The sequence below is a fragment of the Pundamilia nyererei genome, unplaced genomic scaffold, assembly GCF_000239375.1.
Source record: "Pundamilia nyererei isolate P.nyererei 1_Seehausen unplaced genomic scaffold, PunNye1.0 scaffold00086, whole genome shotgun sequence".
Taxonomy (NCBI): domain Eukaryota; kingdom Metazoa; phylum Chordata; class Actinopteri; order Cichliformes; family Cichlidae; genus Pundamilia; species Pundamilia nyererei.
In genome coordinates, this window is record NW_005187487.1 from 1,197,470 (window position 1) to 1,214,462 (window position 16,993).

Genomic DNA, 16,993 nt, shown 5'->3' on the forward strand with positions numbered 1-16,993 from the left:
ACAACCTCTGAGGCGTCACAGAGCAGCTGTATTTGTACTGACATTAGATTACACACAGGTGCACTCTATTTAGTCATTAGCACTCATCAGGCAATGTTACAAAGGTTACTCTTTTTTCACCTCTGCATTATTTGCTTCTAAACTGCTTTTCTTGAGAATCTATATAAAGAAATTATCATCGTGATTAAGGCTAGTGGAAAGTTTTCTAAATACAGTGCTCCACTTTTAAATCTGAAACATTCTTCCACAAACTTAAAGACATCTAATTTAAATGTATTTACATGAATAAAAAGAGCATGATTGTAGTTTGCTTTCCTTTCACCACAGTTTCTCCAGCAATAATAATTTTAAATTCTATTATAATTAGAAGTAATTTCCAGGGTCAAAAAAGTATGTCACACTTATTATCCAAGCAAATGTCTGCCCACAGTGTGTTAGTGTGAGTTGTCTAACCGGTTTCAAATACAAGATGAGTCTATATACACTACAAAATTGATTTGCTGGCTTTAACTGCATATGAATGCTATAACAGCCTTTTATGCCTCATGGGAGAGAAAACAAGATATAGATGAATCCAATTACAGTCCTAGAGTGAGAGAATGCAGCTCATACCAATCGTGTTTGGACTGGAAAAACACCTCACATGTATTTAAAATTCGTATGAAGTGTTTTGTATTCACGCTTGGTAGAAATAATTTCAGAATACAAAAGGTACCCATTCAAATAGAGGGAACATGTTCTTCACAAACAATTTTCCATCCTGTGTTTCTCCAAAGTCAAACTGCCAGATAACTTTCAGCAGAAAAACCTCAACTACTTCAGCGTGTCTCAAAGTACTTCAAAGCTTCTAGCTGAAGAAATGTGTTTCAGAACAGGTATGATATGAAAGTAACTCCAAGTTATGACTTTAAATATAGAAATTGAATCTCTTGCTTGTCTTTAACCTTTTGAAGCACAGAAGTGAGAGAGTGTGAGGTGGAAAATGTCAAGCCTGTGTAACCGACTCCATTGACATTCTCAGGAGACAAATTGGCGGATTTTACACTTCAAAACTGCCCGTCCTGCTCCATTTAATGCCAAAGGAGAGCTCTGCAGCACTCGCTCAAATGTGGATGTGGGACACACCAGTAGGGGGCACACTTACTTTGTTGCAGTCCATGCCTTGTGCCAGGCTGAGGCTTAGCACGTGTGGGGTAAGAGGGAAGCAGTATTAAATGCGAGAAGCAGGGGTCTGTGTGAGTTTGATGTAGGAGGAAAAAGAAGAGAAGTGAAGAAAAAGAGACAGAAGGAGATGGAGACAGCTCTCCTGTACAGTGAAACTGCATCTGACCTGACCATCGCTCACTTTCAGCTGAATGGTAGCAATCAAACTTGCACTTACAGTAATCTGTGGTGGGGAAGATCATCGGTGGGCTCCTAATGGAAGGGGGCGGAGTCCTGATAGTTGGTCTAAACGGCAGCCCGGGTGTGGTTACCACCGGTGGAAACTCGCCATTGGCTGAAATAGAACACAATGGATTTATTGAGAAGGCTCTGTGTTGTCACACTTCATCTGCAGCAACAAAAAATAAATAAAAATCCTGTTGCTCTTATACTGAAGAAAAGTAAAAAAGAAAAGAAAAGAAAAAAAAGGCACAGTAACTGCAAACCTCTTGCTGGCACAGAAATGCAGACCCACCAGCAGGGGTCATTCTTTCATTTGTACCACCATTGGCCATACAGGAGGAGACGAATGCATAACAAGCGAGCCCCACTCCATCTCTGCCTGCCTCTGTCCTACTGTAGATGGGTAAGCACATTCAGTCTGGGTATTTTGTAGCAATCCATCAAGCCTCTGGCCTCACTGCATTCCCAGGACTGAGATCATAAACCTGTTGGTACCTTGATCTCTTCTGCCTCAAATTCAAACCCAGAATTAAGTCTTGAAGGCAAAACTCCCACAGATAAGGGCTCGAGACAGAGAGCAGGGACTGTTTTTTCTCCCAAAGATGTTAAAGTAAGGTAGAATTTTAACTACTAAAATGATTGGATGTTAACCTTAAAAAAAGCATGTACCCCCGTCCCCATTCTCGGGTTTTCAATAGAGGTGGAGCTCCTATTGTTGTTTGACTGAATCCATGTTTTCTGATTAGGTCCATTCACTGCAATCAGTGGTACAAAAGACTGGTGTTAAAGAAACCTGTGTAGGCACCAAGAACAATCGATGTAATGCTGTCAACCGAACGTAACGCAATTCATTTACGTAATGAGAAATTCCTGGAATGATTAAAACAAATAATGTCCAACAACATCCTGCAGGACAATGCAGTGAAATCTAAAATTCAAATAGTCATTACAGAAGAGACTGCAGAGCATGCACTGGCACGAGCAAAGGTTTCACTTTATTTCAAAAGCCAGCTACGTTTCAGCTCGTACATTTGTGGCTTGAGTTCCTTTTCCAAGGAGAGGCCATGCTTCTGTTGGAGAGTTCTGCCCAGCATCTCATTTCTTTGATATACCGTTGTGCAGAATAAAACGCTCAGAGGTTTGTTACTACATGACCCCTGTGGTTTGATGTGAATGCACAGGACTCTTGTACAACTGAGATTATTTTCCAAAAATGTCAGATAAGCTTTGCTGAGATCTGTTGCTCCGATAATGCTGCCGTCACGCAACTGTACGACAACAAATAAGGGGGCGGGTTCAGATCTCGACAGCCTGCTGTTGTGCTAGCCCTGCTTCGGATATGTCACTTTACAGCAAAGGTGCACACATGCCACACAGAGACGTCAGGCTTCCCACTCGGCTTTAAAACAAAAGAAACTGTTGCAGTTTGAGCTACACAGCCAAACACTGGCAGGTTTATTTTAACACTTTCAATGTGCTCAGTGTAGATACTTGAAGCATGCAAACAATAAATCATAAATGATGCTCTTCTGTGCATATGACCTGCATATGAAGTTCTATTTTTGGTTTGCATATCGAACAGAGAGGATGATTACATGGTTACAGGGTCTATTTGCATTTCATACAGCGAGAGAAAAGAGAAGGTTTGTAGCTGCAGACTGGCCTGTCTTGCTCACCAGCAGAATGGCACACAGTTTGTTTGTACTGTAGCTGCCTGATAGTCTCTATAGGGCTGCCCTGAATGGCAAACAGCAGCAAAGGATGATTTAGAGGTTCATGAGAATTTCTCTCTCCATCTTTGCTTTTCTGAGCCACGAGTAGTACTGGAGTAAAAGCCTGCAGCTCCATATAACACTGGAAACCCACCAATGAGTCAGTGCTGTTTTCAAGATGCTGGAAAAGACGTGAATAAGAAGCTCAAATCCAACTACAACTTCACTAATTGTGACGAGCCAATAAGCTCCCCACATCGTGTCGTTCGCCTCCACGGTGAAAACAAATCAGGCCTGCTCTCTTCGTTGTCATTATGTCAGTGTCGGGGGACAAAAACAACACTTTTCATCTTTATCTCTGTAATCATTTTACCACAACAACATTCCCTCTTCTCCTCTCTGGCTCCCCTGTCACTTCAGGCTGAAGGCTCACCATTTATGACAATATGGCAGGGGACTCCCTCAACAGCTGAAAGGTTTAGAAAGCTACTATGTGCCAGAGTTGCATCTGGTCAGGAAAAAAACCTGCTCGCTTTAACTCAGAGCAAACATCTTGACCTAAATGTTCTGTACACTTGAGCCGCAGCTTCACCTGAGTTCCTCTGGGTAATATGTATTATTAAAAGTTGGGCTTTAAATATACACCAAAGCTCTGTACTGAATCAGATGGCTTTGGTCTTGACTGAAAATGCCTCGCGGTAAAAGAATCTTGCAATTTTTGTCTTCAAAGCTTAAAAACCCTCAACACTGCGTTCTTAAAATCAGCCAGCATAAAAATCAATAGCTCATTCCCTAGCCCTGTAATCCTCAAATTAATATGACTGTCCAACTCTTCGCTGCTTGGGAGCTTTGATACGGATAGAGTTTATGTGCAGATTTGATGGATCACAGCAAGCAAGTCACTGCAATGTGTTTGATTGTGAGGGTAAGAAAAAGAAAACCTACACACCAGTCAAAGATTCTTAGAAGTGTTGCGGCACACAAGCTCAGGAACTTCTTATATTTTCAACAAAGTTGCTAATAAAGCTCATAGCATTGTTATTCTCAGCATGGTAACATGCTGCTGCAGAACTAAGGAACACACGGAGCTGCTGCACACAGCATTGGTATGCCGCTGGAGCAAGAGAAAGACTCAGCAGGTCCACCACGGAGCAGCATGAACCACAGGGCAAGGCAACAGCCAGCGTGGCTGTCACTGTTCATTAGCAGGGTGCCGTAAGCTACCTGAAGCTCACCAGAGGCCAGCCACAGAGAGAGGGTGGGGGGGTTCACCTTGTTACCGCCCAAGCACAAGCTCAAAATATCTCCAGATTGTGATAGCTCTCAGAAGTATCCACACAGACTGATCATGTTGACAGTCAGTTTCTGACGATATGGAGACTAAATCTCCTACACGTTGTCTCAAATGCTGCCCAAAAATACAACATTTTTTCCATTTATTTCTCTGTTTACTTGAGCATGCCATATCTAAACCTTTGCTGTGAATGTTGATTGATCCGCTGCTGCAAAAATAAGAGAATAAAGCTGCTGATAAACCCGGACCTGGCCACACATGGAATGAATAAACAACACATTCTCATCTGAACGTGTCAAATAGTGCCCTTCTGTTATGATTTTCTGCTGCCACAGAGATACGACAAGCACCGGTAATCCGTGTTTGGAAGGTGAAGTGAGTCACAAGCTATCTGCCAAAAGATTGAAGTTCATGTCCTGCAGCAGAGCTTTATTTTTTTTTATTATTCCACTGCTTCCTTATTTGCTTCTTACTTTCACTCTCAATTTCTGGTAAGGTTTAGGGTTAGTAGATTAAGGAAAAGATCAGGATTTGGGGTACTGTCACAACACGACTTCAAGTAAGCCTCCATATGTAAAAGTTGGAAGTGAGATCTACACCACTGATCAAATATGGCATATTTGATGTCTAGGGAATGAAAAAGGATTTCAACTGGCACCACATGCCGTCGCTCTGAATGCATCGGGAGACTGTAGAACGTTAGCACTTGCTGGTACATGCTGTGTCATGTTTATTAACACAGACATGTGCAAGTGATAATTGCTAAAATGAACAAATTTCTGTAGTCCCTTGATACCCAAGTTACATGACAGCTACAGCCAATAAAGACATCACTACAAAACTGGTGATTCAGCTTTCAGAACAACAATTTAACTTCATCTTTTGCAGAGGTAAACGTTTGGAGAAGTGCTATTATGACTATTCAGCGAAGTCAAGGACCGGGTACTGAGGAGGCACACTCTAATGTTTGGGGATCTCTATAGAAGCAGCTGCTTCCTCCTGTTAATGCATCTGAGTGCGTGGGAAAAGAAATTATGGCACATGCCAGAGAGAAAAGGATGAACTTCCTGCGCTGTCTAACCCAATAAACTAATTTATTGATTCTGCTGAGGATAAAATGATAAAAATGACAGTCTGGTCCAACACCTGAAGGGCAATGGATGCATCATCAAGCGCACATGCTTGCCAAACTATACATCACACAAAAGCCTGTAGAAATGTAGGAAAGAGGCCACGGGTGGCTGATCCTCTGCATAATGTGTTCGCACTATGTTTTCTCACCGAAACACATTACAAGGCTGAGCCTTCCCGTTCAGGAATCCATCATGCTAATCAGTCACTGGGATCACTCCTGGAAATCACATCTTTTGCTGAGCTTCAGCATCTCCCATCAACCAGCCTGATTGATAGGCGATAAAAAGTGACTGTGTCAAGTATAGCAGTAGGTAATAGATACTGGGTCCAGATTAAGAACTTGCCATCTGAGAAGTGAGTGCAACAGGAATGAGTGATCCTTCAGCACTGCCACACCAGTGCCTCTGCTCTGGAGGACATAACACGCAAATTGTTGTGCAAATATCTGCTGGAAAACGTAATCTCTTTAAATAAAGAGTCCGTGATCCAGAAAGCCTGTACGGCACAGGGTGAAGGTGACAAAGCTCCAGCCTGGATCAACAACAATTTCTCAATTATATACACCAGATAAAGCTACGCTATCTGAATACATTTCAGAGTAACGGCAGTAGTGTTGAGATTATATCTCAATTTGATGAAAAAAATTAATCATCTAACGGTGATACAGCACAGAGTCTGTGTGCCATTCACATTTATTTTTTCTTTTACATTTGGATGAAAAGTGCTCCTTAAATAACATGCTTCGGTAGCTCACGCAATAACTGAATAATTTTCAACATTTTATCTTTCATTGCGTTGTTGTAATTGTATCAAAGTCATAACACTTTTGCATTACTCGTTAATTTCATTTTTGTTTCCAATTCAGTTTAGTTTACAGAGTGGGTTTGCGCTTGTTTCATTTTGTTATTTTATTATTGTTGAATCACGAACATTATTAGTTCAGGTGTGATCCCAGATCATCAGCTGTTCTCAAAACCTGATCCGGGGTATAAAGAGAAGGCTGTTTAAGTTTCTTTAGCCTGCTCTACCCTGCAAGCCGCTATGCAACCCACCTCCACTACAATTCCTCCTTTTAGGCTGTTTCACTAGATCAGTGTCATATCTGATCTAGTGCGCAGGCAACACTGATGCCTGCGCACTTCAGTGTTGCCTCCAGCTTTCCAGCCGTGCACGGAAGATCCCAGAGGCGAGCCATGCTGCCAAATATAAATTACTGCAGATGCTAACATCAATCTCTTGTTGACTCCAGTGGTCCTGAACTAAATGTTTTTTTTCCCCACACCTAGTTTTTGACTTTTCAGTGGCTATAGCAATCATGTGTGATGCCACAAAAAGCTTTCAATTGGCCAGTGTTATAATCCACCAACTATCACGAGATATCAAATTAAACTCAGGGAAAACAAACAACTGTCTGCCTGTGGGTACCACTCATGCCCTTGTCATTTTTGTTGTTGTTGTTTTGCCCAGGGTGAAGGCACTGTTATATTTAAATAAAGTTCACATCGTCAGAGCTATATTCAGGCAAAGGATGCTCTCACACATTACTATTCAAGTCACAGTTCAAACTGGTTCCTTCTGATAGGCACAGATGGAAGGAGGCACTGAACTCCTAACCTTTCATTCTCATTTTTACATGGTTGTCATCTCACTCGTGTTTTTATACTGATAAACCATCTCAATTATGACACAAAAATATCTGGAAAGGTGACGGAAAGCTTGACCTTTATAAGCGAGCAGTGTGACATTGGAACATAAGCCCTCAGGAATCAGCAAGCACCAGTTCTGACATTTCAAGACACGTACGAGGTTCTCAAAGAAAGTGATTTAAGGAATTTACTATTACATATAATTTCCATAGAGACCTGTCAGTCTGTCTAAAGGGAAAGCAGCAGTACATTTAACGGAGAGAGCAACAGAGCAGGAATCTTTACTGAGAAGTCCAAAATAGGTCTCACGAAAAGTCTTATGCAAGCATATAGCGCGCCATATTATGGGTAGGAATGAATAAATAATGACAAAGTAAATCCTTGATGAATTCTTCCAAAGGTTTAAAATGATGCTCACTTAAATCTCCTGTCTGTGAAACATGAACATGAGGCTGACCTGTATTGATTATTAATTGAATTGCCTTGGGTAACTTCAACTGTTTACTTAAGTTTCGCTGAAGTAGAAATTCTTTTTTAACTTTTTATCCTCCCCAGTGTTTCCTCTTTGTACATGTCATGGCCAATCAATCAAGCAATCAGTCAAACAATTTCTATAATCCAGCCACAGCCTGATACGTAATTACGAAAAAAGGAAGGAGTAATGCTTTTTAAAAACACTCACATGCCAAGAAGCAGTCCATGCTGAAAGAGACGTTGTCCACAGAAATGGCAGAACCGGGTCCAGGTCCATTTTCAGTGCTGAAATAGAGAAAGAACCTGTGGAGAGGCAGAGGAGTTTTAACATCTCACAACCTGTGAATAGTGAGACAGCTTCTGTCTGAAACAATGAGAGAGATAATTTATTGTGTTTTAAGAAAACTCCCACTGAGAATTGGCCTTTGAGAGTGTGCATTGTGTGTCACAAGGTTTGCTATTTAACAGACGAAAAAAAAAGGGCAGTTTGACTTTTACAAAGATTAAACTCATTGACATGGTTATAGTTAAACATATATAAGAGAAGCGCTTTAATCGCAAACCTTCAAAGTGACACTTTTTCAAGGCCTTTGTTTTTCCAGATGTTAGGAGAAAAAACTGATCTCACATCTGTATGGTAAAGAGAAGACATTGGATCAAAGCCTGTATGTAACCACCATGATGTCACCCACTGACTTGGAAACTGTTGTTTATTGGAGTCAGAATCTACCATATTTTGATGAAATGATGGAGCGCTAATGTATGAGCTAAACTGAGAAAGCTTGAACCTCATACCCTCTTATTATCCCAACAGATCACTTCGCTTTCAGACCGAAGAGTTACTTATACTTCCAAGAGTTTTCAAAAGTAGAATGGGACGCTGAGTCTTCAGTCCATAGGCCCTCTACTACAAAACCAGCTCCCAGTTTAGATTTTGAAGACAGACACTGACTCTACTTTAAAGTTAGGATTAAAACTTAAAATTTATAATTACGCCTGGATCAGGTGACCTTGAGTCACCCCTTAGTTGTGATACAACAGGCCTAGGCGTTGCTGAGCTTCCCATGATGCACTGAGTGATTCTTCTTTGCTCATCTCTTTTCACTCCCTGTGTTTATACACACACTTCTGCAATAATCATTACCAGTTATTGCATTCTAACTCTGTCTCTCCTTTAATTTGCCCGTTGTCTCGTTTCTCTCTGTCATCTCTCTTTTCTCTCATCTCCAGCCAGTCACAGGAGATGGCTGTCCCTCCCTGAGTGTGGTTCTGCTGAAGGTTTCTTGCTGTTAAATGGGAGGTTTTCCTTTTTACTGGCACCCGGAGTGCTCACTCATACAGGGTTTTGTGGCACATGCACAGACTGTATGGCTACATTTTAGAATTATCAGTTATCTATTCATTTATTTTTGTAACAGATAACTCAGAATAGTGCTAACTAACACCCATCCTCTCAACCTCTTATCAAATTTAGGGTCAAGGCGGCCAATTTATGATCACTTATGAACCTAAGATTCATATTGGACTGTTGTGAATAAGCTTGAGTCCCTGGAGAAAACCCACAGAACCCACAGAAAACCCATCCATATGTAAAGCCCACTTTGATCTTATATTGGCCAGACCAGTAAAACTCCCCTTCTGTTGGTGTAAAGAAGTTTATATACACACAAGAAAAAGAAGGGCAATTTCAACAGCATTTCTCAGTTTTTCAACATGATAAATGAAATGCTCGTTTACTAAATGAAAGAAATCTGTCAGCAAAACTCTCTGGACTTAAATAATAAGAGATCAATGTGTGTTTTGCAGAATATCCTTTAATTATAAAACAGAACGTTTTTGTTCTCTCGCAGAAAGATCCCTTTAAAATATAAATTTCTATAGTACAGTAAAAAACTAGAACTTATCTGTAATTTAATTGCTATGTTACCTAATTACTTTGGTGTAATTTGAATGGCAATGGGAGAAGTCTTTTTCAGTAGAAAAAGCAATTAAACTTTTAAAAATACACTTAGAAGTCCAAAATTGGTGCCCTAAATCACATCTTCCAGTGGGCAAGATTGGAGTCTGTATCAGGCCAATTCTGGACCTCTGGCCTTATGTTTGATACCCCTGGTTTATAAGTTAAATATCAAATCGAGAAAATATTGACAGGGAACTAAGAGCCATTTCATAACATGTTTATCTGCGAGTATTAAAGAAGGTTTGATGGTGGATTTTGACCCCAGATCTACTGTTTCCTTCCTGAGTCTTCATGCCAAGTCAAACTAACCATATCCTGGCTCTGAGCAGAGCAATATCATTCCTGTGATCTAACTCTGCTGGAATATAGTGAATAAGTGCATTTGCTGATTGGTGCAGCAATGGCAGTTGCATAACCTGTAATAGGTAAGACTTCTATAAATCAAGAAACAGTCGCCGCTTGGTCCCGTTCAGTCAGCTGAGGTTTGTGTCACTGTGATTTATTTGGGGTTTTGTTCAGTACATTACACCATGCCAGCCCACATGTTCTGCATGTTCTTTACTTTCTGCTTTACCCTGACTTCTGCCTGCACTTTAAGCTGTGTTTCTGATTCTATTTAAGCTCTACAAAGGTCAATGTGCAAAGTCTGGCAGGTTCACCTCGTGGTTACGGACATGACATTCTAATTAAGAGCACAAGCACAGCTGACTACATAACCCAGGAATCAAAAATTAATCACTCACAGGGGAGCAGGATTATCCAAGCTTGAATGGCAAAGAAACCCCCAGTCAGGCAAACAGAGATGAAATACCGTATCTGGAGTTTCTTGTGTGTGTGATTTTTTTCTTACTTTTTTCTATTTTTTTATTTTATTTCTCTCTTCAGTGAGGGGAAATCAGGGCCGTAGCTAATTGGAAGGCATGGCGAACGGAGAGAGCCTTGTGTATTGATTTATCTTTTTTTCATCACAGACAAGTGGAATAAAGAGTGGATATTTTGTACAAGCGTACACATGGCAGGTCCATTGTATAAGACTGGGGTCCCTATGGGATTCATTAGTTTTATGAAACTGAGAGGAAATGTTCCCAGAAAATGGAATGAAAATGCTGAAAATCTGCATTTATAAGGAAGAACTTCTCTATCATGTTTCTTAAGACTTCTTTTGCTGCGGGAGCGCTTTAGTATTTGTGTGAGCATGTCAGAGATTTGTTGGGATCAGAGTCGGATGACTGACGATGACTGCTCTTAAACACTTCAAAGTGGAACTGTCAGTTTGATGCCTTCAGACAGTCCAAACACGTTGCCTCGATATAATCACAGCTGCCTGACATGCGGTGAAACAGGCAAGCACTTGTCATACCAGTCTGCCAGCCCGTAAAGGGGAAGTGCGACGAGTTTCCAGCCTCTTTCAGATTTGGATTGGGTGGCTGAATGCCAGAGTTGGCGCGGCTTGTCGGGGCCTGTGCTGTTCTCCACGATCCACAGAGACAGCGCCCCCTTCTGGAAGTTCGCGAAGCACAGCCAGAATCGCACCTGTGAAAGTAGGATGAGATTTGAAATGATCACTGTGCACTACAGGTTAAAACAGAGCTGCACTGATGATTTCTGAGACATATAGCGAGTGTTAGTATAAATATAACTATAAATACACCAGCAACTTTAACGTCCTTTGAGCATTTTAGAATTGAAGGAAACCAGCCAAATGTTTTATCAGTCAAGGGGGAATGCATTTAAAATTGCACTGAGATTAATCAGTAACAGCCATCTGTTCACTTCTAATTATTCTAAGATTAATAGAATTCAATCAGGATTATAATTTGAGTTATTTTGCAGCCTGCATGCTTCATCACATATCAGCCGAACATTGTCTTTTCCAGGAGGGATATGCTGGGTCTAAACCTGCTGAAAATTAAACAACACACAGGCTGTCACGAGAATTGAACAGCAAAAGCAAGTCTCAAGATGTGACCACGTCCCTCTCCAGCGTTTCTTGAAGCCAAGAACATAATTCTTGTTTCACCATTTAAGTGGAACAGATGCTGGCTTAAGCCTGATGACTAAATTCAACACTTTTAGGATGAATGCTTGCATTGTGCCAGTGGATGGCAGGTTTTGGTTCTTATCAACTGAGAGACCACATGGTGAACATTTAAACATCAAGATTACAGGCGCCGCACCGTGCACACTGGGAATAACATGAAAGTGAAAGCGGCCTGTAGCTAATACCCAAAGCTAATATCCTCAACAAAGTTGTCCAAGAGCGGACAGGCCAGGCTGAACAGCACCGGTTCAGTGTAGAGAGACGGATTTAGAGCGTTAATCTGGAATCATTGCTAATCTTTGGCTGCGCGCCAAGAAGCTGTGAGCAGCGGCGCATCACGGCCTGCATTGCTCTCCACAAACCTAAGACACCTCTGATGTGCACCTTAAGAAGCAGCAACATCACTTTTGTTGTTTTGTTTTTCTTGTTTTCCTTCCCGTCTTTTTTTCTCCTCCATCGAGTTTTTCCTCTGTGTTTTTCTTCTAAAGTTGCGCTAACTTGTTCTCTTGTTTTACAACCTTTCTGACCTTTTAATCAGCTCAGCATATCCAACTTAACTTCCTCCATGTGCACAAAAGGTCAAAGGTCGCTGTGCTGAGAAATATTAATATCTGACTAATCAAAGATGCAGCAGCATCAATCAAGATGTCAAGTACAGAAGTTTTTTTTTTTTACCTGGAGACCTGCTCTGTGCATATCACGATCTTAATAATGCATCACTTGCGATATGTGTGAACCTGTGACTGACGAGGTCAGCCTCACTGTCTCTCAGGGTCTCACAGGAAATACAGATGGCTCAGTGCTAACCAGCTGTCGTGGCTGGTTACTGCTTGGTTTCTAAAGATGTTACTGGGATCATATTCAAGACATAAAGTAAGTCAAGGTTATATGCTGATTCAAAAACATAAAAATGCTATTTAAGTTGTGTGCATGTATCCATGACCGCTTATGTTAATGAGAGTGTGGGGAGTGAATTGGAGGGCGGGATGGGGTGGGGTGGGTTGCTTTTAACCATGTAAAGCACTTTGTGCTACATTTCTGTATGAAAAGTGCTTTATAAATAAAGATTGATTGATTGATTGAACTCATCTTACATTTTCAAAGTAAAAACAGCCTTACATTGTGTAATATGTATTAGCTGGAATTAGCTGCCTAACAAATCCATAACAAGTGTACTGACCTGCTAAAACTTAAACTGCAAACATTAGCATATCTGCCGTGTATCATGCTTAAAGATAAAGTGTATATCATCAGGTAAGTATTGCATCATGGAGAGTTAAAGAGCTAACAATGACAGCATTCTTGTTCTCTTTTTAAAAAAAATTATCTTGGGGTTAAAATTCAGCTTTGCACTATTTCAAGCTGCTTTTAAAACAAATCAGGTGGACACACTCCAACCAAGTCCCGGGCTTTTACCTGCTGATAAAGTCTAGGGGCAGCTGTCCTTTCAGCTGAGATATGGATGATTATCAACTAGAAACAAAGCCACATTTTTTAAAAGAATCACAGCAGTTGTTGGTAGTTTGTAACATTTGCCCTTGGTTTGTTCTGAATGTGAGACTGGAAAGACAGACCGAGTGAGCAGTATGTGGAGGAACTCACGGTGCACGGAGAGTTTCTTAAAGGAGGAGGAAAGAGAGGACTCCTCAGTAATGCTGAGCCACGCTGACCTTTAGACTGGCCTCCCTCCACAGTGAATGTAGCACCTTTAACACACACACACATCCATAACAAAGATAAGTGTCAGAAATGTAAAATCCTTTTTTATTTATTTATTTGCCATTTGTCTGCCAGCGAGGTTACTCAAAACCTACCTGGGTGAATTCAATAAAAAAATAATGGAGAAGAGGAACAAAGGAAAAGCTCATAAAACTTTAGGCATTTTCTGGATCACGTTGTTTGTTAGTGCAGGGCAGAGCACTGGCTATACTTGAGATCATTTTAAAGGTCTAAGGGTGGGGATCACAGAGTATTACTTGATAGAATACTGTCATGAAACGTCAACCACAATACTCATGGTATAACAGTACATGTATTGCTAATATTATAACAAAAGGAAGATTGGAATACTGATATTTTGTCTTACAATATCTTAGTGAAAATTTAGAAAGGTGACAATAATAATCTAGTGACAGTTTTGATGGGTTTCCCCTGAATTTTCTCTATTCTGAACTATAACTGATTAAACTAAAGGCTTTAAACTCTCACCCCAAAGGTTACGATCACAGTGTAAAATTACAGTGCTCCATTTATAGTTCCCCCCACACTCTACTGAGAGATCTGCAAATAGTTGAGAACAAAAACAAGCCACAGCAAAGCAAGACTTTAAAATTGCATCATGAGACCCACTTGAGTCACTGCACTGATGATTAACTGGAGTCACAAGAGTCTACATGCTTGAGCTATATCGAGATGGGCTGTGTTTTCCTTCCACGCTCACAAATTCAAGACTCAAATATTCAAAATTAAGATCAAGTGAAAAAAAAAAAAAAAGCCCCGATAACTCGTTTGAAGTCAGTTTCAATGAGGTCACACTGCTCAAACTTAAAAGAGCCTGCAAACGAGTCATCTCACAGTTGGATCGGAGCTGTGTTCGTGATGTGATAAAAGGCGTGTCTGAGCTACCTGATGATGGGCAGGTCTGTCTGGTTGCCTTGACTGGTGACTGGAGTCTTTTCCAGGAGAGACCGCGGCCTGTTATTGACTGCCAGCTACACTCGCCCTCTTCAAAAGAGCAGTAGCTGCCATTGAGAAAACGGCCTGGAGAGAGACAGGAAAGAATATATCAGGGGAGGAGAGGCAAAGAAGATAAGAAAAGAGGGGGGCACATAATGACTGGACAGGGCCAGCAGCAGGGTGAAAGAAGAAAGTGAAGTGAACACTGCCAGCCAAATTTTCAAGGAGAAAAAGGACAGGGCTAGGGTGGAGGCTGACGATCAAGGAGATGAGCGACAGTGAAGGCAGGAAGGTTGAGAGGAGAGAAGCACAAGAGGTGCAGACTAATGGCTCACAGGACTCGATGTGTTGGAGGAAATTAAGACTGAGCTGTGGTGAAGGTGGGCTCTCAGACAGACACTAGAAACAGAAGCAGAAAATGGAAGAGCCCTGATGTGTCTAGAGAGGGAGACGGGAAAGAGTCTGAGGCGAAATGAGAAAGCTGAGATGGTGACATTTCTTTTGGGATGCCAATCAGTTCGAAATTTCGCAGAATGGCACGAGCAAAGTGAGTCTGCACATCAATAATACAGTGAAAACGTTGGAATTATTGGATTGTGTAGTGGGTACAACACAAGCCAAGAGAGGAGTGTGTCTCCCTGTTACAGTTTCATAACCAGAGCTCACAATACAGGTGCTTACCAATTACCCTTCTCTGACTGAAACATTTGTGCATACATGAAAGATAACAACTCAGTTTACGATGCTATGCTGTGACATATGCTATAATAAATTCCATAATAAGTTAGTAATTTTAATAAAAAATAAATATTTAAGTAAGGCTGACACACCAGTAAGATGTTTACTGAATAAAATGTGTCAAACCCCGAGACGGCCATTATGTAGTCCTGATTAACATAAATGACTGGGAGGCAACAATGTTTGGAGAAATAAATGAACTCTACTATACTGTCCTCAATTTGCATCTCCTGGGTCTTGGTGTTTCTCAAGTCATAGCTCACACTTGTTCGAGTGAGGCCAGACATTATTAGAGTTGGCATTTATCCGGTGCTGTGCAAATTTAAAGTTTGTACAAGTACAAGCTACAAATGTGATGGTTACCCCACACAGAGAACATCATAACGTCAAGTGACTCGATTAATCTCCCCAAACATCGGTATTATTTAATCAGTATGGATTTTTTTCTCCCTCTCAGTTAATTTTAATTGAACCACGCACTCTATTATACAGATATTACTGAAGCAAGTTTCCATGGGATTATTTACTTCTCTAAAACTTCCTCAGGCCAGTAAAATGTTTTGAGAAAAATGGTTAATTCTACAATTTTCCATGGTTTTCACTGGCACACGAATCCTTCATAACAAATAAGTGCAAAACTGTTGAGTTCCAAAAGCCATTTCTCCTCTTCTGCTAAAACTGACAGAAAAAATTAGAAACAATTTTTGGTAGAGCAAGTATTTCAACACCTAGTGTTCTATCAAAGGCACGTTTTTTAAATTCAATCTTTCATTATCAGGACAATTTTCTTCATCCTGTGCTTCTTTACAGAAAACAGATTTAAAAAATAATAAAGTCAGTGAATCGCTGCAAATGCACCGTAATGACAAGAGTCAATCATACATACTGTTATAACTTGGCCTTTTTGAGATTCTTAACCTGAAAAGTTTTACTTCTTGGCTAAACAAGGATTTTTTAAAAAAGCTACTCCGTTGGCTTTCAGACTGCATTAACTTACATCAATAAAACAAGCATACTCTGTCAATTTCACCCTTTCTACTTTAACGTTGGGCCGGCAGAAAACTGATTTGACTCTGGCACGTCAGTCTTTCACGAAATCACTCACTTCTCTCGGGTGCAACAAAATGCTCCCGGCTTAATAGACGAATCGCTCGCTGAGTCAGTTCACACCATCAAATGATGCTAAGCCCAAACAAGACAAACTGAAGTTAGCACCGTCCTCCAAGAAGGACAATGAGATGTCCTTAGATACTTAAAGCACTGCTGAATTTTTAAACAACTTTAGCTCAAAGTTTCAAAGTTTCCTCTATAAGTTTTCTTTATGTTCCTTTCATCCCGAGTTCCTGTCTGCGAGCGCCTATTACCTGTAACAGACTGAGTGATGTGGTACCGCTATGCTTTTGGAAATAACCTCATCCAGATAATGGGAAGGAAAACTGGCTTGAGGAGAGATCATACAGCATGTATTTTTTAGGAAGCAAAACAAGGAGAAAAAATGTCTTTCTTCAAAAACATCAGCTCTGAAATGCTTTTTGTTATTGTAGAAAACACCAAAAGAGCAGTTTTACTTTTAAACACTAACAGCAACAGCAAATTCATGGGGATATTTCCTGTGATGTTTCTGAAGTAAACAAAAAGCTTCTCTGGACTTTGTGGGTAATAAGTATATTTCATGTTCTTGCCTGTCTTGTGATGAGTCAGTCCTTGTTACATAAACGCCTTAGACAGAAAGTCTGTTTATACAAAGGGAAGAGATTTAAACTCATATCATGCTTGCATAGAGGAATCTGTGATGATTTAATCTTTATCAATGTCATTCACTTTATAATGTCACTTTCATTCGAATGTCAACACGACTTCAGTGCTGTCTGTCATGGCAATTTGACAAGAAGACAGTTTAAAACAATCTGCACTGATGTTTTTTGGGACACT

The 16,993-nt window shown here is 40.6% G+C and overlaps 1 protein-coding gene across 2 annotated transcripts in view; it reads right to left on the minus strand.

Moving 5' to 3' along the window:
- Positions 1 to 16,993, minus strand: part of alk (ALK receptor tyrosine kinase) — a 400,486-nt gene that overhangs the window by 47,599 nt on the left and 335,894 nt on the right. For both annotated transcript variants that reach the window (XM_005738755.1, XM_013912312.1), the window contains exons 7-11: positions 14,273 to 14,407; positions 13,250 to 13,353; positions 10,967 to 11,139; positions 7,855 to 7,949; positions 1,382 to 1,498 (exon numbers count right to left, since the gene is read on the minus strand). In XM_005738755.1, the coding sequence (XP_005738812.1) occupies positions 1,382 to 1,498; positions 7,855 to 7,949; positions 10,967 to 11,139; positions 13,250 to 13,353; positions 14,273 to 14,407 (624 nt within the window). The remainder of the gene's footprint in view (positions 1 to 1,381; positions 1,499 to 7,854; positions 7,950 to 10,966; positions 11,140 to 13,249; positions 13,354 to 14,272; positions 14,408 to 16,993) is intronic.